The sequence below is a fragment of the Lampetra fluviatilis genome, chromosome 21, assembly GCF_964198595.1.
Source record: "Lampetra fluviatilis chromosome 21, kcLamFluv1.1, whole genome shotgun sequence".
NCBI lineage: Eukaryota > Metazoa > Chordata > Hyperoartia > Petromyzontiformes > Petromyzontidae > Lampetra > Lampetra fluviatilis.
In genome coordinates, this window is record NC_136295.1 from 11370340 (window position 1) to 11394430 (window position 24091).

General features: G+C 57.7%; 1 protein-coding gene across 1 annotated transcript; it reads right to left on the reverse strand.

The window, feature by feature from the left end:
• Nucleotides 1-8505: 8505 nt before the first annotated feature.
• LOC144938232 (tubulin alpha-1A chain-like) lies at nt 8506-19782 on the reverse strand. Its single transcript, XM_078866060.1, has 6 exons — nt 19606-19782; nt 15354-15576; nt 13769-13917; nt 12057-12209; nt 10748-11439; nt 8506-8770 (listed from the first exon to the last, which is right to left on the reverse strand). Exons 1-6 carry the CDS (start codon nt 19606-19608, stop codon nt 8635-8637), a joined length of 1356 nt encoding a protein of 451 aa, XP_078722186.1. The 5' UTR covers nt 19609-19782; the 3' UTR covers nt 8506-8634.
• Nucleotides 19783-24091: the final 4309 nt, after the last annotated feature.

The window sequence follows — 24091 nt, forward strand, 5'->3', positions numbered from 1 at the left end:
ACACCCGTACCCGGACCTTCCAGGGTGTGCGCCCCGTAGCCTCCCCGCTGCCGTTGACACCGCCAGCGCCGCCAGCGCCACTGGAGGTGACTGGTGGGGACGAGATGGTGACGGTGCAGTGGCCGAGGCCATTGACGTCCGCCGCGGCTGCCGCCACGTGGAGCCACAGACGCGCCCTGCTCACATGCAGCCCTTCCTCGAGTGGCAGAGAGAACAGCAGAATGTGGCCCGTGGCGTCTGTGGGGAGAGGAGGATAGGAGGCAAACCTCGTCGCGATTTCACCTCGTCGTGATCTCACCTGGGCCCAATCTCACCTCGTTACGAGGCACACCTCGTCAAGTAGCTACTCCACATGTAGTAGTTACTACACATGTAGCAGCTATTACACATGTAGCTACACATGTAACAGGTATTACACATGTAGCAGCTACACATGTAGTAGCTACATATGCTACGGGCCCGCACTTTCAAGGGCCCCGCGCTAAATGCTTTCAAGCGATCAATTCCGGTTCAGTGATTCTGCACTTGCTCTATTACTATAGTACTATACCGCCTTCAACTTTTATGACTGGGTTCTTAAGGTTAGCGATTTGTCGTATTATCTGGCAGTATAGCAAATGAAAAAATACAAATACTTTACTCTGCAAGTTACAAATTTGATTGTAATATTCATGTTTAATTTTATTTAGGGCCCCTTTATAACACACGCTACAGGCCCCGCACTAGCTTAACCCGGGAACTGATTGCACCCGCTCTGCCATACGAGAGTAACGTTACTTCTCAGAGACGGAGTTCAGCCAAATTAAGTGCCCAACTTGAGCCAAGTAAGCTTTAGCCAGAGCTCAGTCTGTGGAACTCTCTGTAGTCGATATCAACATTCAGTCTATCGGGCTCTGTGTACGTCATCGGCGACTCTGCTAAGCCCATCAAACTCGCCATGCTCTCGTCACAGGTGGCTGATATCTGGGTGCGGACTCAGGTTATCAGTCTGGTTGGAAGCTCAGCGTTCTAATTATATATTTATATATTGATATATGCCAATGGAAGTTTCTGGGCACGGGGCCCAATGGCTCAAAAACGCCAAGCGACCAGCAACAAACGTTGTTTAATTGAGCAAGTTTGTTGTTGTTTTAAGGAGCTTGAAGGAAACGACGAAGGAAGGGAATTGCAAAGTGGAGCAGTGCCAGAGAAGAAGCAGAAAGAGCAGTGAGGCGACCTGCGTGAGTGTGGTGAGTGAGTGGGTGAGTGAGCGGGTGGGTGAGTGAGTGAGCGGGTGGGTGAGTGAGTGGGTGAGCGGGCGGGTGAGTGAGTTGGGCGGGTGAGTGAGTGAGCGGGTGGGTGAGTGAGTGAGTGAGCGGGTGGGTGAGTGAGTGAGTGAGTGAGCGGGTGGGTGAGTGAATGGGTGAGCGGGCGGGTGAGTGAGTTGGGCGGGCGAGTGAGTGAGTGAGTGAGCGGGTGGGTGAGTGAGCGGGTGAGTGAGCGGGTGAGTGAGTGAGCGGGTGGGTGAGTGAGTTGGGCTGGTGAGTGAGTGAGCGGGTGGGTGAGTGAGTGAGCGGGTGAGTGAGTGAGTGAGTGAGTGAGCGGGTGGGTGAGTGAGTGAGTGAGCGGGTGGGTGAGTGAGTGAGTGAGCGGGTGGGTGGGTGAGTGAGTGGGTGAGCGGGCGGGTGAGCGAGTTGGGCGGGTGAGTGAGTTGGGCGGGTGAGTGGGTGAGCGGGTGGGTGAGTGAGTGAGCGAGTGGGTGAGTGAGTGAGTGAGTGAGCGGGTGGGTGAGTGAGTGGGTGAGCGGGCGGGTGAGTGAGTTGGGCGGGTGAGTGAGTGGGTGGGTGAGTGAGTGAGTGAGTGAGCGGGTGGGTGAGTGAGTGAGTGAGTGAGCGGGTGGGTGAGTGATCGGGTGGGTGAGTGAGTGAGTGAGCGGGTAGGTGAGTGAATGGGTGAGCGGGCGGGTGAGTGAGTTGGGCGGGCGAGTGAGTGAGTGAGTGAGCGGGTGGGTGAGTGAGCGGGTGAGTGAGCGGGTGAGTGAGTGAGCGGGTGGGTGAGTGAGTTGGGCTGGTGAGTGAGTGAGCGGGTGGGTGAGTGAGTGAGCGGGTGAGTGAGTGAGTGAGTGAGCGGGTGGGTGAGTGAGTGAGTGAGTGAGCGGGTGGGTGAGTGAGTGGTTGAGCGGGTGGGTGAGTGAGTTGGGCGGGTGAGTGAGTTGGGCGGGTGAGTGGGTGAGCGGGTGAGTGAGTGAGTGAGTGAGTGAGTGAGCGGGTGAGTGAGTGAGTGAGTGAGCGGGTGGGTGGGTGAGTGAGTGGGTGAGCGGGCGGGTGAGCGAGTTGGGCGGGTGAGTGAGTTGGGCGGGTGAGTGGGTGAGCGGGTGGGTGAGTGAGTGAGCGAGTGGGTGAGTGAGTGAGTGAGCGGGTGGGTGAGTGAGTGGGTGAGCGGGCGGGTGAGTGAGTTGGGCGGGTGAGTGAGTGGGTGGGTGAGTGAGTGAGTGAGCGGGTGGGTGAGTGAGTGAGTGAGTGAGCGGGTGGGTGAGTGATCGGGTGGGTGAGTGAGTGAGTGAGTGAGCGGGTAGGTGAGTGAATGGGTGAGCAGGTGAGTGAGTGGGTGAGCGGGCGGGTGAGTGAGTGAGTTGGGCGTGTGAGTGAGTGGGTGGGTGAGTGAGTGAGTGAGTGAGCGGGTGGTTGAGTGAGTGGGTGAGCGGGCGGGTGAGTGAGTTGGGCGGGTGAGTGAGTGGGTGGGTGAGTGAGTGAGTGAGCGGGTGGGTGAGTGAGTGAGTGAGTGAGCGGGTGGGTGAGTGAGCGGGTGGGTGAGTGAGTGAGCGGGTGGGTGAGTGAATGGGTGAGCGGGTGGGTGAGTGAGTGGGTGAGCGGGCGGGTGAGTGAGTGAGCGGGTGAGTGAGCGGGTGGGTGAGTGAGTGAGCGAGTGAGTGAGCGGGTGGGTGAGTGAATGGGTGAGCGGATGGGTGAGTGAGTAAGTTGCTGGATTAGCGAGTGAGTGAGTCAGTAGTTGTGACCTGCAGTGTGGTGGTAGTGCTTCTTTCGCGCCATACGCTGCCAACCGCGCTAATCGGATGTGCGGGGTAAGGACGACAAACTAAACACAAGAAGCAGTTCTCAAGAAATGAGTCGTTCAACACAGTGTGTAGCGTAATCAGAGCCACATTCATGGGAACTGTAGCCACGGTAGTAACGATAGAAGACATCCGATCCACCCAAAGCATTCTCAATAACGCTGTCACCATCTCTCTCAGCCACCGACTCACTCACAAACTCACTCCCTCTGTCACTCACCCTCTCAGTCACAGACTGACTCACAAACTCACTCCGTCACCCACTCTCTCACAAACTCACTCCCTCACTCCGCCACTCACTCTCTCAGCCACCGACTCACTCACAAACTCACTCCGCCACTCACTCTCTCAGTCACCGACTCACTCACAAACTCACTCCCTCTGTCACTCACTCTCTCATTCACCGACTCACTCAAAAACTCACTCACTCACCCTGTCACCCTCTCAGTCACAGACTCACTCACAAACTCACTCCCTCACTCCGTCACTCACTCTCTCAGTCACCGACTCACTCACAAACTCACTCCCTCACTCCGCCACTCACTCTCTCAGCCACCGACTCACTCACAAACTCACTCCCTCTGTCACTCACTCTCTCAGTCACCGACTCTCTCACAAACTCATTCCCTCACTCCGCCACTCACTCGCTCACCCTTGCACCAATTCTCTCAACCCACCGACAAACTCACTCGCCGCGTCTCTCCCCGCTCACCACCTCTCCCGCACTCCGGAGCGCAATCTCCCACCCACGACCTCGCCGTCTCCACCGCACTCTCTCGCCCCTCCTACCTCTCTGTGCAAACCGCACGAGCCGCACCTCCTCCTCCACCTCCTCGTCTCTCCGACGCCGCGCGCTCCTCTCCGCCTCCTCCATCACCGCTCGGAGCGCGATCCGCGGCAGCGGGGCCCTGGGGCCCCCCGCGAGGCCCCCCGTGGCGAAGGAGTCCCCGAAGGAGCGGGGCCTCTCCTTGAGATTCAGGGTGCTCAGGATGTGCCTCTTCGCCGCCTCCATCAGCACCTCCTCGTCCCACGCCGTCCGCGCGGCCGGCGACTTCGAGGCGCACGCCGACGAGGAGTTCATCACGAAGCCGCCGCCGCCGACGACGACGAGGAAGAGGAGGGGGAGGACTCCGAGGGAGGTCATGCTCGACAGTGTCCGGAGCTCACGCACCCCGCGCTCGGAGGGGATAGGAGTGGCACGAGAGGGGCCGTGGTGGAGGTGGAGGTGGTGTGAGTCTGGAGACACGGGCAAGGAACTTTCCAGAGTGGTGCACCTCTCTTGTTTAAACTCCCCCCGCCGCCCCGGCTCCTCGCTGGGAACCCCTCTAGCCCTGTGCACGCAATAGCCACGCTGTGGACACCTAAGGGGTAGCAGATGTCGGGAGAGTTCCAGCGGATAGGGGTTGTCTGGCTCCCAAATACCCCTGACTGTGGACCCCCCCACCCCACACCTCCACACACCTCGCGATGTTTTGACAGAACCCCTCCGCGTCCACCCGACCCCGGTGCGACGACGACGATGATGATGACAATGAATGATGATGATGATGACGATGATGATGACGACGAAGATGGTGATGATGATGACGACGATGATGACGACGACGATGATGATGATGACCTGGTGGGTAACTCGGCGTCTGTGATGCGTGGGCGGCGTGGGGGTGGCACGCGCCGGGGGGGAGGGGGAGGGGGTCGAGGGGAGGAGGCGGTTTGAAGGTCGTTGGTTAAAGTCAGCAGCAGCTGATGATGATGATGTTGATGATGATGTTGATGATGATTGTTGTTATCGTTGTTAAAACAGAGTCAGCGTCTTCATTTATCCTGTCAAGCACTGTCGTTGTCATCTTTCGCATCGTTTTTAAAATAAATTTTACAATTGGCCCACTGGTGCTGCGCTTAGAATTGTCATCGTGACCATCGCTATCATCACGATCCCCGTGTCCCTATCATTGTCATCCTCGCTAGAGGCCAGCGAAATCCATTGTTGGTCTGTGTGGTAGCGATGCCGTGTGTGGTGATGTTGCGTGCGATGATGATGTGTGTGATGATGTTACGTGTAATGTCGATGTGTGTGCGATGGTGATGTTACGTGTGATGTTGATGTTACGTGTAGTGTTGATGTGTGATGATGTTACGTGTGGTGTTGATGTGTGTTATGGTGGTCTGTGATGATGTTGATGTTACGTGTGGTGTTGATGTGTGTGATGATGATGTTACGTGTGGTGTTGATGTGTGTGATGGTGGTCTGTGATGATGTTGATGTTTCGTGTGGTGTTGATGTGTGTGATGATGATGTTACGTGTGGTGTTGATGTGTGTGATGGCGTTACGTGTGATGTTGATGCTACGTGTGGTGCTGATGTGTGATGATGATGTTACGTGTGATGTTGATGTGTGTGATGGTGGTCTGTGATGATGTTGATGCTACGTGTGGTGTTGATGTGTGTGATGACGTTACGTGTGGTGTGATGTGTGATGATGATGTTAAGTGTGGTGTTGATGTGTGTGATGATGTTACGTGTGGTGTTGATGTGTGTGATGATGTTACGTGTGGTGTTGATGTGGGTGATGGTGGTCTGTGATGATGATGATGATGATGTTACGTGTGGTGTTGATGTGGGTGATGGTGGTCTGTGATGATGATGATGTTACGTGTGGTGTTGATGCTACGTGTGGTGTTGTGTGATGATGATGATGTGACGTGTGGTGTTGATGTGTGTGATGATGTTAAGTGTGGTGTTGATGTGTGTGGGTGACTGCTGCTGTGTGTGTTGTGGTGATGACGCTCCGTCCGTTGGTGGTGTGTCACGTGTGGTGTGTACGTGGGCGGCTGTGGACGATGCTGGTTGAACTTCTTTCGCACCGTACGTCGCCGACCGTGCTAATCGGAGGTGCGGGTTCCGATGCGATGTGATCACGGTGTGTGTGGTGATGCCGTGTGAGTATGTCAGCGAGATTGGCGACAGCATCGCGCAAGATAAAACTAAAATGCTCAACTATAAACTCGTTTTCTATTTTACCAGGTAAGGTATTCACCGAGCGCTGGAGCTCTTTTTCAGAAGCCACAAATTATGGCTCAACGAAGGTGGCTCATCGTGTGGAAATGTACAGCAGTCAAATACTCGAAACGCGTGATGTTGCTTCTACACATGGAGAGGAAAACCCGGAGGACCCGGAGAAAAATCCACGCGATCACGGGGAGAGAAAGAGACGCGCAGACTCCAAATATACAGCAGCAAGCATCGTCAGGGTCGGGATCGAACCAACGACATCCGTCATAGCAGGCGAGGTAGTTAACATCTCCTAGTCACCGTTATGATGATGAGAGAGAGAGACACGCAAACTCCAAATTTCCAGCAGGCATCGTCAGGGTCGGAATCGAACCAACGATCTCCTGCACACCGGGCGAGGTAGTTAACATCGTGGTGTTGGAGGTGGCGTGGTGGTGGAGGTGGCGTGGTGGTGTTGGAGGTGGCGTGGTGGTGGTGGAGGTGGCGTGGTGGTGGAGGTGACGTGTTGGTGGAGGGAGCGTGGTGGTAGAGGTGGCGTGGTGGTGGAGGTGACGTGTTGGTGGAGGGAGCGTGGTGGTGGAGGTGACGTGGTGGTGGAGGCGGCGTGGTGGTGGTGTGGTGGTGGAGGCGGCGTGGTGGTGGAGGTGGCGTGGTGGTGGAGTCGGCGTGGTCGTGGAGGCGGCGTGGTGGTGGAGGCGGCGTGGTGGTGGAGGCGGCGTGGTGGTGGTGGTAGCCTGTTGCATTTCGGTTCAAACGCCACGTGGAACGACGGCGCGATGGAGAGTTGAGTGCGGCTATGAAAAAATAAGAATCAGCTGTTCCCTCTCTTGCAATAAAACGGGAGTCGTGTTGGGATGTTCAGACACCAACTGGAAACCTTTGTTTTGCAAGTTATCAAGTTACTGCATTAACCGCACACGGTACTTGCGGTGAACATGCAAACAAAACATGCTCCGATGATAACGATGGCATCGTTTTTGAAATCGATCGGTCTACACCAGAGAAAACAACGGCCTTCTTTAGAGTCTCGTCTCACCGGTGTCAGACCAGAGAACAACGCCAAAAAGGCGAACAGCAACAAAGACAATGCCACACGTATCAAGAGCACTTACAGCTCGGAGGGTGGGCGGGGGGGCGGGTGTGAGCAGCTTACAAAATGAGACTTTTTTTTATATACTGCCAAAAAAAAGGGTCCCATTTTGAGTGCGGGTGATGGGATGGTCGCGGGCGCCCTCTGGCGGTGAGTGCGAGGGCCCTGCCGACGAATCCACGCCGGCTTGGACCAGGTTGCGCTGTGCCCAGAAGCTCACAAAATCCTTGAAAGATCTCGACACGTTCCGTCTAGTGAGCTCCTCCGCCGGGTGAGGGGCACGTAGCCCGCGTGGCCCAGCCACCGCGTGCCCAAAGCAGCTTCTGTTTGGCCGCATAGAGGAGGGTGGGTGGGGGGGCTAAACGGGCACGACGTATTTACACCATTGGAACCTCATTTGCTAGTAAAAAATATAATTGGTTTTTTACCCTTTTATCTGGCAACAAAACTGACACCTTTTTTTACAAGGAGTCATGTTTGCATAGACCACAATACCCGCCTTTTGGCGTCATGTGGTCCAACACCATGTGAGACTAAGGAAAGCTGTCTCGGGTGTGGACCAATCAATTTTAAGGACAGTGCGTACATTATCAGAGTTGTGTTTTTTGTTTGCATTATGACTGCAGGTATTGTGGTCTATGCAAACATGACTCCTTGTAAAAAAAAGGTGTCAGTTTTGTTGCCAGATAAAAGGGTAAAAAAAACAATTATCGGGCACGACGCAGTCTGGAGAAGAGATGGAGCTGATGCGGTACAGGAGGATGTGGAGCTGAGCGGACTTGCCGAAGACTGGCACCGGCGGTGTCAAGATCGGCCTCTGTGGGGATGCAGGTGGAGCATCTGCCAGTCATCTCAGTCAACCCATGGCACCTGGGTCTGTCCTGTGACCTCCTGTCAGCGAGCCTTCGACACTTCACGTGGCCTCAAAGTGCACCTGGCCTGGTACAGGGATGTTTGGCCCGATATCAGTGACATTGTATGGGGGTTTTTTTAAGCGATGGGAGAAAACACAGACCAGGGGGAGAGGGAACACACACACACTCCACGCAGAAAGGCACCCCGGTCGGGAATCAATCCCAGGCCCTTCTCGATGTGCGGTGCGAGTGTAAGCACCACGCCAGCCTGTCGCCATGGCTTCCTTCCTTCTGCCAGATCCCTCGTCGTCGAGCTCGAGCGAAAATAACTGAAAACTAATTTCTTTAGAATTGCTTTTTGCGTGCGTTTAGTTTGTTGTCCTTCCCCCGCACCTCCGATTATCAAGGTTGGCTACGTGCGGTGCGAAAGAAGTTCAACGTACACGCACACAAAACAGGACAAGACTCACAAATCAGGCACGCGTGGACAGAGCGATTTGCTGATTTAAGATGCTCCTTTATTAGAACTTTTATTTGACTCTCGCGAAACTCTCATCACCAGATTCGTCTACAGAGCAAACTGCGTCGACGGCATGCGAGGCGGCCATTGTGCGGCGAGGTGGACTCAGAACTCCTCCCCCTCCTCCTCGCCCTCTCCCTCCACCGAGTCCACGCCCACCTCCTCGTAGTCCTTCTCCAGCGCGGCCAGATCCTCGCGGGCCTCCGAGAACTCGCCCTCCTCCATGCCCTCGCCCACGTACCTGCGGGCAACAGTCGTCAACGGCATCGTCGGCATCGTCAAGGTCATCGGTATCGTTGTCATCGTCGGCATCGTCATCGGCGGCATCGTCATCGGTATCGTTGTCGGCGTCATCGTCAACGTCATCGTCGGCATCGTCAACGTCATCATCGGCATCGTCATCGTCGTCAACACCATCAGCATCATCGGCGCGACCGCCAAAATCAGTGGTGGCGGTAAGATCGTCGTCATTGTCATCATCGCCGTCACATGATGACCAACAGCAGCATCAGTCATAGCATCGGCGCAATGATCTCTCGGCAGCATCAGTGTCATCATCGTCGTTAGTAGCAGCGTCGTCATCATCGTCGTCATTATCTTTACCATGCGGCAGCATCACCAGGCACGGCATTAGAAACCCCAACCCACACCGTCTTCGTCCGTCAGCGGTGGGACTCACGCCACCGTCACAGCGGGGCCCAACCGCTCTCCAGATCTCGCACGCAACCGGATTGCCCGCAACCCAATAACCCGCAACCGGATTGCCCGCAACCCAATAACCCGCAACCGGATTGCCCGCAACCCAATAACCCGCAACCAGATTGCCCGCAACCCAATAACCCGCAAGCAGATTGCCCGCAACCCAATAACCCGCAACCGGATTGCCCGCAACCCAATAACCCGCAAGCAGATTGCCCGCAACCCAATAACCCGCAAGCAGATTGCCCGCAACCCAATAACCCGCAACCAGATTGCCCGCAACCCAATAACCCGCAACCAGATTGCCTGCAACCCAATAACCCGCAACCGGATTGCCCGCAACCCAATAACCCGCAACTGGATTGCCCGCAACCCAATAACCCGCAACCAGATTGCCCGCAACCCAATAACCCGCAAGCAGATTGCCCGCAACCCAATAACCCGCAACCGGATTGCCCGCAACCCAATAACCCGCAACCAGATTGCCCGCAACCCAATAACCCGCAACCAGATTGCCCGCAACCCAATAACCCGCAACCGGATTGCCCGCAACCCAATAACCCGCAACCGGATTGCCCGCAACCCAATAACCCGCAAGCAGATTGCCCGCAACCCAATAACCCGCAACCAGATTGCCTGCAACCCAATAACCCGCAACCAGATTGCCCGCAACCCAATAACCCGCAACCAGATTGCCCGCAACCCAATAACCCGCAACCGGATTGCCCGCAACCCAATAACCCGCAACCAGATTGCCTGCAACCCAATAACCCGCAACCAGATTGCCCGCAACCCAATAACCCGCAACCAGATTGCCTGCAACCCAATAACCCGCAACCAGATTGCCTGCAACCCAATAACCCGCAACCAGATTGCCTGCAACCCAATAACCCGCAACCAGATTGCCCGCAACCCAATAACCCGCAACCCGATTGCCTGCAACCCAATAACCCGCAACCCGATTGCCCGCAACCCAATAACCCGCAAGCAGATTGCCCGCAACCCAATAACCCGCAAGCAGATTGCCTGCAACCCAATAACCCGCAACCCGATTGCCCGCAACCCAATAACCCGCAACCAGATTGCCTGCAACCCAATAACCCGCAACCAGATTGCCCGCAACCCAATAACCCGCAACCAGATTGCCTGCAACCCAATAACCCGCAAGCGGATTGCCCGCAACCCAATAACCCGCAACCAGATTGCCTGCAACCCAATAACCCGCAACCAGATTGCCTGCAACCCAATAACCCGCAACCAGATTGCCTGCAACCCAATAACCCGCAACCAGATTGCCCGCAACACAATAACCCGCAAGCGGATTGCCCGCAACCCACGGACGTGCGTGCACGAGCGGGCGAGATCAGGAGAGAGCGATTCTGTTGCGCAGCCGACGGGCTCAGGTGTGCGCGGAGCCAACTCGTTGCGGTGGTGATGGTGCACTGTCTACACCTGTGTACACGGTCGACCGATACCACAACAACAACAACAACGGCGGCAGCGGCGGCAAGGCACGTACCAGTGGACGAAGGCGCGCTTGGCGTACATGAGGTCGAACTTGTGGTCCAGGCGAGCCCAGGCCTCGGCGATGGCCGTCGTGTTGCTGAGCATGCAGACGGCGCGCTGCACCTTGGCCAGGTCCCCGCCCGGCACCACGGTGGGCGGCTGGTAGTTGATGCCCACCTTGAAGCCCGTGGGGCACCAGTCGACGAACTGGATGCTGCGCTTGGTCTTGATGGCGGCGATGGCGGCGTTGACGTCCTTGGGCACGACGTCGCCGCGGTACAGCATGCAGCAGGCCATGTACTTGCCGTGCCGCGGGTCGCACTTCACCATCTGGTTGGCGGGCTCGAAGCAGGCGTTGGTGATCTCGCCGACGGACAGCTGCTCGTGGTAGGCCTTCTCGGCCGAGATGACGGGCGCGTAGGTCGCCAGCGGGAAGTGGATGCGCGGGTAGGGCACCAGGTTGGTCTGGAACTCGGTGAGGTCGACGTTGAGGGCGCCGTCGAAGCGCAGCGAGGCGGTGATGGACGACACGATCTGGCCGATGAGGCGGTTGAGGTTGGTGTAGGTGGGGCGCTCGATGTCCAGGTTGCGACGGCAGATGTCGTAGATGGCCTCGTTGTCGACCATGAAGGCGCAGTCCGAGTGCTCCAGCGTCGTGTGGGTGGTGAGGATGGAGTTGTAGGGCTCCACCACGGCGGTGGACACCTGGGGGGGTGGGGGCCGGGGGGGCGTTGCGCCGAGTCGGTGAGCGGTTTTCACGATCGTGCAGGGGGGGGGGGGGGGGGGGCGCCGTCGCTGATGCGTTCTTGTTTTACTCTGCAGCGGTCGTCGGCCAAAAACTAGATGAGAGGACGTCAGCCCAGGAGAGACGGAGCGGTGACACCAGGGGTGGATTATTACTTATTATAATGATCATTTAATGTTGTTATTACACCGTTGGATTGTGAGAGAATGGCGACTGCTTGGGGAGGCCGCCTCTGATAATGATGACGACGACGGCGACGATCGTGACGACGATCGCACAAAGACGGTCACCACGTCGCAAACTTACGAGTGCGCTTCTGCGGCCGTCTGGAACGTGCTTCCTTCCGAATTTAGAAAGCCACTGGAGCTATGCACTTTTAAATCTCCATTGAAAACTCATTTCTTCATCGCTTTTGTGTATTAGTTTGTTGTCCTTCCCCCGCACCTCCGATTAGCTCGGTTGGCTACGTACGGCGGCGCGAAAGAAGTTCAACGTACAGTACATACATACGGTCTGTTAAGGCTATGTGGAAAATCTTTGGTGTTGGGGCGTGGGGGGGGGCAGGGAGGGTGGCCACCTGGGGGGCCGGGTAGATGGAGAACTCGAGCTTGGACTTCTTGCCGTAGTCGACCGAGAGGCGCTCCATGAGCAGCGAGGTGAAGCCCGAGCCCGTGCCGCCGCCGAAGCTGTGGAAGATCAGGAAGCCCTGCAGCCCCGTGCACTGATCCGCCTGGGGCGGGGGGGAGGTGAGAGGGGGGGTGGAGAGGAGGGAGCGGCGAGCGAGGGAGCATTAGGTTGACACCGAGGTCTTCGCGAAGCTGGGGATTGTGAGTGGAGTTTTTCTGCAGCTGCTCTGGTTTCCTCCTCCCTCCCAGCTTAAATAGACGCTCCAAGCCTGGGGTGTGTCATTCAGACTCTGTCTTCTCGACAGACCTGTTCATCACCTGAGGACGGCTGCTTGCGTTGTGGCCGAAACGTCGTGAGAATGATTTTATTATGTTTTATTTTTATTATGTTATTATTTCCATTCTACGTGACTTTACCGAAAGAACCAAGAAGATGCTCTGGTTTCCTTCGATACAAAGGTGGCCCCCGCCCACTCCCCATGTCCGTTCGCAGGCTCTTGCACCCAGTGAGGCCGACTGATCAGGTCCTGCGGTGGTTCTCCACGCGCCGACATTTAGCGCGGCGTCAGCAAGGCACTTGTTCCGTTACTCGGTAGTTGGTGCGTCCTGTCGCCGCGCCGTACGACATTTATCCTGCACGGTATCCGTGCCGCAGCCTGCGCTTCCCCCTCAAAGGCCCTGGTGCCCCCTCACCCCCCCCCCTCCCCCCAAAGAAGGATTGAGAGCCGCTCGTTACACTGGGGCGCTGTTGTCAATGGGCGCCTGTGTGTGGGGCCTTGTGAAACGGGGCTCCGAATGCGAGGTCATGGCAATGAAAAGGGCGATGATTTGGAGGCTTCATTGTTTAGGCAATGGAGGGCTGCCTCATTCGGACAATCTCCCACCCACCCACTGCCCAGCTGCCCCCCCCATCTCCCATCTCTCCCCCTGCGTCCACAAACTCCCACACTAATCCCTGCAGTTCTCCCTGCGCCCCCCCCCACTCCTCTCTCTCCGCCCCCGCCCGCTCTCCTGCGGTCTGTCGTCAACTCGCGTGAGTGGCCAGCGAGTCGGAGCGAGACGACAGAACGCTCATCGCTGCGCCGGCGATCGCGGAGGAGGGCGCCGCCGCTTGCTGCGTCTCGCGAGACGCGGCCTGCGGTCGTTCCACCGTTACGGGGGGCGCCGATGCTGCTGCTGCTGCCGCTGCTGCTGCCGCTGCTGCTGCCGCTGCTGCTGCTGCTGCCGATGCTGCTGCTGCTGCTGTGCGCGGTCCCAATCGGGCAATTTTGCGGCGTAATCTTTCGTCTGTCCTTGCGCGCGCCGCAGCGGCGTGTTCGGGAGCTATCGACACCAATGTGCTGCTGCTGGCCACAACGAGAGGGTCTGGGAGAGCGAGAGAGTCCCCCCCCCCCCACGCCCCCACTAAGGTCCCCCCCACCCCCTGCCCACCCCCCCCCCCCCGATTACGGGGTTTCCGCGTCGCCTTCAGACGCCACCACCACCGTCGCCGTCGTCCGGCGCGATCAGTTGAGCCGAATGGGATATCATCGTCGCATTTCGCGTCGGCGTTGTGTTTTCAGCTTCTCCCGAATGAACGCTTTGAATAGGTGGAGACTTGGGAGGTGATGACTCCTCCACTCCCCCTCCCCCCCACGCCCCCCCCCACGCCCCCCCTGCTCACCAGCTTGCGGATGCGGTCGAGCACCAGGTCGACGATCTCCTTGCCGATGGTGTAGTGGCCGCGAGCGTAGTTGTTGGCCGCGTCCTCCTTGCCCGTGATCAGCTGCTCGGGGTGGAAGAGCTGGCGGTACGTTCCCGTGCGCACCTCGTCTGTAGAAGAGGTGGCGGGGGGGAGGGGGCGTGGACAGGGGGGTTGGGGGGAGGAGTGAGACAGGTTTGCACCTGGCACCGTTTTTTTTCCACTGCCGCACCCGAGCCGAGCCAGAAGAAAAACTGATGACGTCCACGTACGTGCACGCACGTGCACGCACGTCATCGGAACGGGAAAAGGGTTGATTGGCCACCACAGCGCGCCGCTTAGCCTCTCAACAACCACCGTGGGCTTCCAAGTCGTGTTTTTTTGGTTTTCGCACTGCGGCCGTTTGCTAAGCCGGAACAGAACCGCGGCGACGCGATGCGCTGCTGGCCTGGGCAGGAAGGCATCAGAATCTAGCTCGGGGGGGCCAAAGCAGGGCCGGGCACGGGTCTGACGACGCCTCCGTTGCGTCTCGACGACCAACGGTTTGCCGTGAGCCTCACGCGGCCGCACCGCGCCATCCCGCCTGCACCTTGACGTGAGCGAGCCGCACCGAGACGTAGCCCAACTCAAGATTATTTGTCTAGCAACAAATAGACGCGAGCCGGGGCCTAGATTCTCGCTGGATATTTTGAGACTCGGCCAGGGGGCACGCGACCCGTATGCGTGTACGTACGTTGAACTTCGTTCGCGCCGTACGTAGCCACCGCGATAGAGAGGTATTCTGGATGCCACCGTGTGCTCGTGTGCGAAAACCCTTTCCCGGGTCACCAACCCGGACAGAAATTCCGTTTAACAAACACAAAATCCCACCGCACATCACTCGACCGGGATTGCACCGAGCGTCGGTGAATCGCATCATCCGCGACCACCACCAACCATTCCATTCCTCGCCCCGAGGTGCCCGTGCCATCGGTCCGTGGTCTCTCCGCTGCCAGCTTGTCTGGCTTGTTATTTTTCAACCCTTTCCCCCGTTCCGCAACATCTGCAAGTTGCACGGTAAGGAGGTGGGGGGGTGGGGGGTGCCGTTCGCCGCTGAACGCGCGAGAGGTTAACTTTAGAGAGGCGTAGTAGCGCCGTTGTTTTTCACGGCGTTGTTACTCACCGCAGAGAGCCGTAGCGACACGACCGCCGCACTCTACGATAGCCGGCGCCAAACTGTGCCACCACGAGCCCTCCCCCGCATTGGCCCTTTATACTTCTGATTCCGTTCGGAATCTATTCCGTTCCGACGACGCACACGCGCGCGTAATTGGAACGTTATCGGAAAGAAAAAGGAATGCCTAGCATGTCCGTGCACGTATGTCGTTGGCACGTACGTGCACGCACGTGAATGTAGGTGCATGTACGTCATCGGCACGCAGGTGCACGTACGTCATCGGCATGTACGTCATCGGCACATACGTCATCGGCACGTACGTCATCGGCACATACATACACGTACGTACACGTAGGTGCACGTGCGTCATCGGGACAGGGGAGAAGGGTTGATCGCCGCTTAGCCGCTCACCGACCACCGTGGGCTCCAGGTCGACAAAGACGGCGCGCGGCACGTGCTTGCCGGCGCCCGTCTCGCTGAAGAAGGTGTTGAAGGAGTCGTCGCCGCCGCCGATGGTCTTGTCGCTCGGCATCTGCCCGTCGGGCTGGATGCCGTGCTCCAGGCAGTAGAGCTCCCAGCATGCATTGCCGATCTGCACGCCGGCCTGGCCCACGTGGATGGAGATGCACTCGCGCTGCGCGGGGAGAGGAGGGGGGGAGAGGAGGGGGGGGAGAGGAGGGGGGGAGAGGAGGGGGGGAGAGGAGGGGGGAGGGGAGGGGGGGAGAGGGGAGGGGGGGAGAGGAGGGGGGGAGAGGAGGGGGGGAGGAGGGGGGGAGAGGAGGGGGGGAGAGGAGGGGGGGAGAGGAGGGGGGAGAGGAGGGGGGGAGAGGAGGGGGGGAGAGGAGGGGGGGAGAGGAGGGGGGAGGGGAGGGGGGGAGAGGGGAGGGGGGGAGAGGAGGGGGGGAGAGGAGGGGGAGAGGAGGGGGGGAGAGGAGGGGGGGAGAGGAGGGGGGGAGAGGAGGGGGGAGAGGAGGGGGGGAGAGGAGGGGGGGAGAGGAGGGGGGGAGAGGAGGGGGGAGAGGAGGGGGGGAGAGGAGGGGGGGAGAGGAGGGGGGGAGAGGAGGGGGGAGAGGAGGGGGGGAGAGGAGGGGGGGAGAGGAGGGGGGGAGAGGAGGGGGGGAGAGGAGGGGGGGAGAGGAGGGGGGGAGAGGAGGGGGGGAGAGGAGGGGGGAGAGGAGGGGGGGAGAGGAGGGGGGGAGAGGAGGGGGGGAGAGGAGGGGGGAGAGGAGGGGGGGAGAGGAGGGGGGGAGAGGAGGGGGGGAGAGGAGGGGGGGAGAGGAGGGGGGGAGAGGAGGGGAGGGGGAGAGGAGGGGGGGAGAGGAGGGGGGGAAAGGAGGGGGAGAGAGGAGGGGGAGAGAGGAGGGGGGGAGAGGAGGGGGGAGGAGAGGAGGGGGAGAGGAGGGGGGGAGAGGAGGGGGGGAGAGGAGGGGGGGAGAGGAGGGGGGGAGAGGAGGGGGGGAGAGGAGGGGGGGAGAGGAGGGGGGGAGAGGAGGGGGGGAGAGGAGGGGGGGAGAGGAGGGGGGGAGAGGAGGGGGGGAGAGGGGAGGGGGGGAGAGGAGGGGGGGAGAGGAGGGGGGGAGAGGGGAGGGGGGGAGAGGAGGGGGGAGGAGAGGAGGGGGGGAGAGGAGGGGGAGGAGAGGAGGGGGGGAGAGGAGGGGGGAGGAGAGGAGGGGGGGAGAGGAGGGGGGGAGAGGAGGGGGGGAGAGGGGAGGAGAGACACGAAGGTGATGATTAGAGGGTGGCGACGCAGCGGTAACCCTGGTGCCTCGCAGCGACATGCCGCCGGGTTCGGCTCCCGACTCGGACCGCCACACTGTGCGGAGTTGGCGTGTTCTCTCTCGCTCTCTCTCTCTATCCAAGTTTCCGCAATGGATTTCCTCCGGGTTCTCCGGTTTCCTGCCATAGTTAAAAAAGAAACTAAAGCCCTGTAACGATGTGGCCGGTATTTCCCACTGCTGATAAGCACCACTGCAAATTCCTCTATTTGGATCGCACGCAGCAGCAAGGAGGCCCCCTTTGGCAAACGTTTAGCGGCACTCTCCTGAAAGAGAGTTGCGAATCGGTGAGGCCTTCCTGGCTACACGAGCGGAATAACACCGCCAACAACAACAACAAATAAATTAATATTAAAGGAGTGAATCAATGAGGCATTCATGAATGGAGTTGGTTAAACGTCCCCAATGTAGGACCGCAGAACTTGGACAATGTTAATGGCGCCGGCTTTGGCTGCATCCCACGAACGATCGATTGCCTGTGCATCCCCCTCGCGCCTCCGTGTTACAAATCCTACAGCGGCGTTTGGATATACAGGGCGCTGAAAAAAATGTTAACACTTACATGGGACTATAGTTGTTAACGGAAAAAGAACGGATAATAAATACACTGCAACACGGTAACAAATGTCATGTTAATAGCTTCAAAAAGTCAGTCTCCACTTGTTCGCCATCGTTGTCAACGCGTGCCCTGGAATCTTCTCCAGGTGGTCTCCAGGCACATTTCTCGTGGTGTTGTTTTGTTAACATTGTTTTGAAGCACCCTGTATGTTGTATACACGTAGATATATCTTCAACAATATTTGTCAATGACACCACCGGAAAGCGAATGGAAGGGCCGTTGCCCGAAACGTCGCCCACTGTTTTATCCGTATATGGCCAAAGTGTTATTGACAGAGAATGCGTTGATTTTTTTAAATGTATTAGTTGTGCTTGTGTACCGCTGCCAACGCAGCAGCGGCATCATCGTCACGAAGTGATTTGCATAATTAATCAGGCTGGAAATCAAGCAGCCGCGTAACTGGGCAGGTAGGCAGACTGGCGGGTGGAAAGTCAGTCACTGGATCGGGCAATCAGCCGAGCGGGCGGGCAGTCAGCGGGCCGAACAGGTAAGCCGCCGTGCAGTCAACCGATTGTGCAGTCAAAGAGTCGGTCACACGAGGTGAGTTGAGCTAAAGGCGCAGCCCTGCAAGCGCTCGCTCGCGCCACTGCTGGCCGAAGGGCCTCCGCCCACCAGAAGGGAGCTCTGTTCTAGAAAGCCTCTCGAGTGAATCACAGAGGCGGTGAAGGTGGCATTAATTCCGTGCAACGATTAACGCGTCGGGCATGCACGCACGGATGATGCAGTCAGTCAGGCATGCGGCGAAGCAGTCAGGCATGGATGCAGTCAGGCATGCGGTGGAAGAGGCACTCAATCCCGAAGGCAATCAGGCATCGACTCAGGTTTGTGGTCTACGATTTGTGTTGCGGAGCCGGCGAGGAACCATTGAGATCTACTCGACAGGAAACCCGATCCGTGCCACAACAGATGCTCAATGTCGGGGATGGGGCTGGAGAGGGAGGGGGGGCGATGCAAGAATGGAGGGAGGGGTTTGGTAGCCAGAAAGAGCGGGGAGATGAGTGAATGGGAGATGCAGCGGGCCAAGGGGAGAGAGGGAGGAGTGTGGAGGGAGATGGTGGGAGGGGTGAAACAGATACAGGCAACGAGAGAGAGGGGGGGGGAGACTACAAAGGGAGGGGCGAGAGCGTTGACGGGGGAGCGGGAGGAGATAGCGGGGAGAGAATGGGAGGGAGGGGAGGGGAGAGAGTGGACGAGAGAGAGAGGTGCGAGAGTGAGGGGAGGGCGCAGGGAGGGAGGGAGTGTGCGAGCGAGGGGCGTAATTGAGAGGGAGGGAGGGAGGATGATTGGGTGGGGAGTGTGAGAGAGGGGGGTGGGAGGGAGTGAGGGAGCCAGACCCCCACACCTCCCCCCCCCAGCAATGACGCAGGAGATGTAAATCTGGGAGGGGCCCGAGGAGATGATGGGAGGATGAATGGAGGGGAGGGGGCGATGGGGCTGAGCCCCTGGACACAATGGAAATTCTCGACGACTCGGAACTGTGCGCATCGAGTCACTGACAACGCGACGGGCGGAGCGACGACTCGGATCGGATCTCGCAGCTTCTATCGAACGGGGATCTGCGCGGCTCGTGGTGCTACGTCCAGAAGAGTTTTGTTTTAATATTTAACAACAACAAAAAGAGATCGATTCGCGACTCCCCCGGGCCGTCACTTTGCGTGCGCCTCCGGTACGAGGGTGTTCTGAGACGTGGGTCACAGCGCGCGTGATTCACTGGCCCCAACAGTCGTCGCTGTGCTTTTTGCGAGCACCTATTAAAGGCCCGCGCGGCCCACGACGCGTGGATGTGGTCAGCCACCATGCCCCCGACCGCCTTTGTCTCCTCGGTGGTGATGCCGGGTTTTTTTGTTTTCACACCGAAACCCATTTAAGGCCGAGTCGACCTAAGGGGAGGCCCAGAACCGGTTCACGATAACACTCGTTCGCTGATGTTGGCTGTGGCCGAGAATCGAACTCGGGTCAACGGGATCGTAGCGCAGTGCGTCATTCACTGCGCCATCGCTCCGCGCACAACGATAAAGACAAAGATCACCCGTGTAGGCGACGTAGGCTGTTGGGGCAAGTGCCGTTCGCGAGCAACCCGTTAGCGAACAGCAAAAGGGCCAAGACGCACACGCGCACACTAAGACACACACACCATCATCATGGTATAAATACAACAACTGCCTCAGCGATAATTCGTAACGTTAACACAAATAAAAATTTTTTTTTTACAAAAAACCCAATACAATCGTCGCTTCCGTTATCCGCCGTCGCATCTCGCCATCCCTACCATGTTGACGTCGGCGGTCGGCTAGAGTGTGCCTTGGGGGGAGAGACAAAGACGGCCGAGTCGGAGGGAGGAGGAGAAGGTGGTGGTTGACAGTCTGCGCCGAGCGCTCACGGAAGGCGCGATGTGCCGATGGTGAGTGGGACGAGACTGGGGGGCCGAGGGAGCGGTGGGGCCTTTAAATACTGGGGGCGCGGGGGTGGGAGGCGTGGGTGGGTGGGTGGGGGGACTTTCGTGCGGCGCGTGCGTCTCGTTGTGCCGCGCGCTGCGCGAGACGCATCAGCGGGTGGCGAGCGAGCGCATTGGACGGGGCCGCCGTTCTCGCGGGGTAGGGGGCCCATGGGTGAGGAGGAGGGAGGGAGGATGGATGGATGGGTGTGGAAGGATTTGGGGGGTGGCAAGGGAGATGATGGTACAAGGAAGAGGGGGGACGAGATGGAGGTTGCTGGTGGTGGAGGAGGAGAATTGGATGTCGGGAGATTTTGGAGGATGATGCTGCCGGATGATATGGAGGATGAGAGGAAGATTCGAGGAGGATGGGGATGCAAAACGAAGGATGCGGAAAGAGGTGGGGGGGGGCAGGATTGGGGAGGAGGATGGGGAAGAATGGGGGGTGGGGGTGGAAGGAGGAGTTGGTAGATGCGATGGTGGAGGATGGGGGAGAAGGATAAGATGGATGAGATGGAATATGATGGGGGGAGAAGATGTGAGCATGAGAGGATGGGAGGGAGGAGAATGGCGGAGATTTAGATGAAGGAGGATGGGGGAAGATGGGGGGGGGAGGATGGGAGGATGGGATTGTGATGCAGGTTGGAGGATGGTATGGAGGGTGGTGGAGAGGATGGGGGAGGATCGGGAAGATTGAGGGGGGGGGGGGTTAACGAATGTTATTTATTTAACAAATATTTCACCGGCGTAATTTATTGATATGGAACATCTCATTTGCACGGATGTCCAGGGCATGGATGGGAGGATGGCATGATGGACGCTGGGAGGGGGGGGGGATAATGGAGGGCGAGGTGGGGGTGCGGAGAGGATGGGAGGATGGGGGAGGGGATGCGGCAAGATTTATGGGGCGGCCATTATTTTGTGGCAGCAGAGTGGAGCAAGGATGGGAGAGGTGAAAACGAGGATGGTGGAGAATGAGTGAGAGGAGACGATGGGAGGATGGGGGGGGGCAATGCGGCAGGGATGTGGGGACAGGTGGCGGGGGGGAGAGCTGTCATTGTTTCTATTCGTGTGGAAGAAGGCGGGGTGGGTGCGCTTATTGTTGAGAATTCGTTCTGAATTCGCGATGCCTGCGGTCACGCGGGGATTCTCATTTTAACATTTGACGCAACAAAAACATCGTCACCATACAGCTCCCCGACCCAGCCCCTCGCCTCACTCCCTCCCTCTTCCTCCGCTAAGCCCTCGCCACGGCAGAACGATACTGGAGATGTCATTTTGGTTCATTTACGCACGACCAGATTAAGCGATGGCGCAGCCGTGCACTCTGACCCGGCGACCTCAGTTCGATTCCCGACCACGGTTAACATCAGTGGTGAGTGGTATCTGAACGCACCCCCCCCCAGCCCCCACTCCAGCTTCACCAACCGGCACTGACCCAACGTGGTGAAGTATGGTCAAACAACCCCCCCCCCACTTCCCATGACCGGAACGGACTGGGCATTCCTTCATCCAGCAGTGGATTGACCAACAGGGCTTCACATGGACACCTGTACACTACTCAAAATACATCTACGCTAGGGCATAATACATGGTTGCTGTTAAAAACATTGTTGGTGTACTGCATAACATTTTATTTTTTACCAGGTAAGGCCCTACTGAGCTATATCGGTTTTTTAGAAGCGACCTGGCCACAAATCATTGCTAAACGAAGTGGCTTGTCACGTGGGAATTCAGCCAAATAATCTAAACGCGTGATGTTGATTCTACATGTGGAGGGAAAATCTGGAGGACCCGGAGAAAAATCCAGGCGACCACAGGGAGAGACACGCAAACTCAAAATAGACATCAGACCTCCTGCATACCAGGCGAGGTCGTTAACATCTCGCTACCGTGGCGCCCCTGGTATTTGTGAGTGCGGGTGTTTATGGGGTGCTGGTGAGCGGCTGGGTGAGTGATGGTGTATATAGGGTGATGGTGAGTGGCTGAGTGAGTACTGGTGTATATGGGGTGATGGTGAGTGGCTGGGTGAGTGCTGTTATATATGGGGAGGTGGTGAGTGGCTGGGTGAGTGATGGTGTATATGGTGAGCTGGTGAGTGGATGGGTGAGTACTGGTGTATCTGGGGTGCTGGTGAGTGATGGTGTGATGGTGAGTGGCTGGGGGAGTGTCTCTATATATGGGGTGATGGTGAGTGGCTGGGTGAGTGATGGTATATATGGTGAGCTGGTGAGTGGATGGGTGAGTACTGGTGTATATGGGGAGGTGGTGAGTGGCTGGGTGAGTGATGGTGTATATGGGGTGATGGTGAGTGGCTGGGTGAGTGTCTCTATATATGGGGTGTAGGTGAGTGGCTGGGTGAGTGATGGTGTATATGGGGTGATGGTGAGTGGCTGGGTGAGTGTCTCTATATATGGGGTGATGGTGAGTGGCTGGGTGAGTGCTGGTGTATATGGGGTGATGGTGAGTGGCTGGGTGAGTGATGGTGTATATGGGGTGATGGTGAGTGGCTGGGTGAGTGATGGTGTATATGGGGTGCTGGTGAGTGGCTGGGTGAGTGATGGTGTATATGGGGAGGTGGTGAGTGGCTGGGTGAGTGATGGTGTATATGGGGAGGTGGTGAGTGGCTGGGTGAGTGATGGTGTATATGGGGTGATGGTGAGTGGCTGGGTGAGTGATGGTATATATAGGGTGCTGGTGAGTGGCTGGGTGAGTGATGGTGTATATGGGGAGGTGGTGAGTGGCTGGGTGAGTGATGGTGTATATGGGGTGATGGTGAGTGGCTGGGTGAGTGATGGTGTATATGGGGAGGTGGTGAGTGGCTGGGTGAGTGATGGTGTATATGGGGTGATGGTGAGTGGCTGGGTGAGTGATGGTGTATATAGGGTGATGGTGAGTGGCTGAGTGAGTACTGGTGTATATGGGGTGATGGTGAGTGGCTGGGTGAGTGCTGTTATATATGGGGAGGTGGTGAGTGGCTGGGTGAGTGATGGTGTATATGGTGAGCTGGTGAGTGGATGGGTGAGTACTGGTGTATCTGGGGTGCTGGTGAGTGATGGTGTATATGGGGTGATGGTGAGTGGCTGGGGGAGTGTCTCTATATATGGGGTGATGGTGAGTGGCTGGGTGAGTGATGGTATATATGGTGAGCTGGTGAGTGGATGGGTGAGTACTGGTGTATATGGGGAGGTGGTGAGTGGCTGGGTGAGTGATGGTGTATATGGGGTGATGGTGAGCGGCTGGGTGAGTGTCTCTATATATGGGGTGTAGGTGAGTGGCTGGGTGAGTGCTGGTGTATATGGGGTGATGGTGAGTGGCTGGGTGAGTGTCTCTATATATGGGGTGATGGTGAGTGGCTGGGTGAGTGCTGGTGTATATGGGGTGATGGTGAGTGGCTGGGTGAGTGATGGTGTATATGGGGTGATGGTGAGTGGCTGGGTGAGTGATGGTGTATATGGGGTGCTGGTGAGTGGCTGGGTGAGTGATGGTGTATATGGGGAGGTGGTGAGTGGCTGGGTGAGTGATGGTGTATATGGGGAGGTGGTGAGTGGCTGGGTGAGTGATGGTGTATATGGGGTGATGGTGAGTGGCTGGGTGAGTGATGGTATATATAGGGTGCTGGTGAGTGGCTGGGTGAGTGATGGTGTATATGGGGAGGTGGTGAGTGGCTGGGTGAGTGATGGTGTATATGGGGTGATGGTGAGTGGCTGGGTGAGTGATGGTGTATATGGGGAGGTGGTGAGTGGCTGGGTGAGTGATGGTGTATATGGGGTGATGGTGAGTGGCTGGGTGAGTGATGGTGTATATGGGGAGGTGGTGAGTGGCTGGGTGAGTGATGGTGTATATGGGGAGGTGGTGAGTGGCTGGGTGAGTGATGGTGTATATGGGGTGATGGTGAGTGGCTGGGTGAGTGATGGTGTATATGGGGAGGTGGTGAGTGGCTGGGTGAGTGATGGTGTATATGGGGTGATGGTGAGTGGCTGGGTGAGTGATGGTGTATATGGGGTGCTGGTGAGTGGCTGGGTGAGTGATGGTGTATATGGGGAGGTGGTGAGTGGCTGGGTGAGTGATGGTGTATATGGGGTGATGGTGAGTGGCTGGGTGAGTGATGGTGTATATGGGGTGATGGTGAGTGGCTGGGTGAGTGATGGTGTATATGGGGTGCTGGTGAGTGGCTGGGTGAGTGATGGTGTATATGGGGAGGTGGTGAGTGGCTGGGTGAGTGATGGTGTATATGGGGTGATGGTGAGTGGCTGGGTGAGTGATGGTGTATATGGGGTGATGGTGAGTGGCTGGGTGAGTGCTGTTATATATGGGGAGG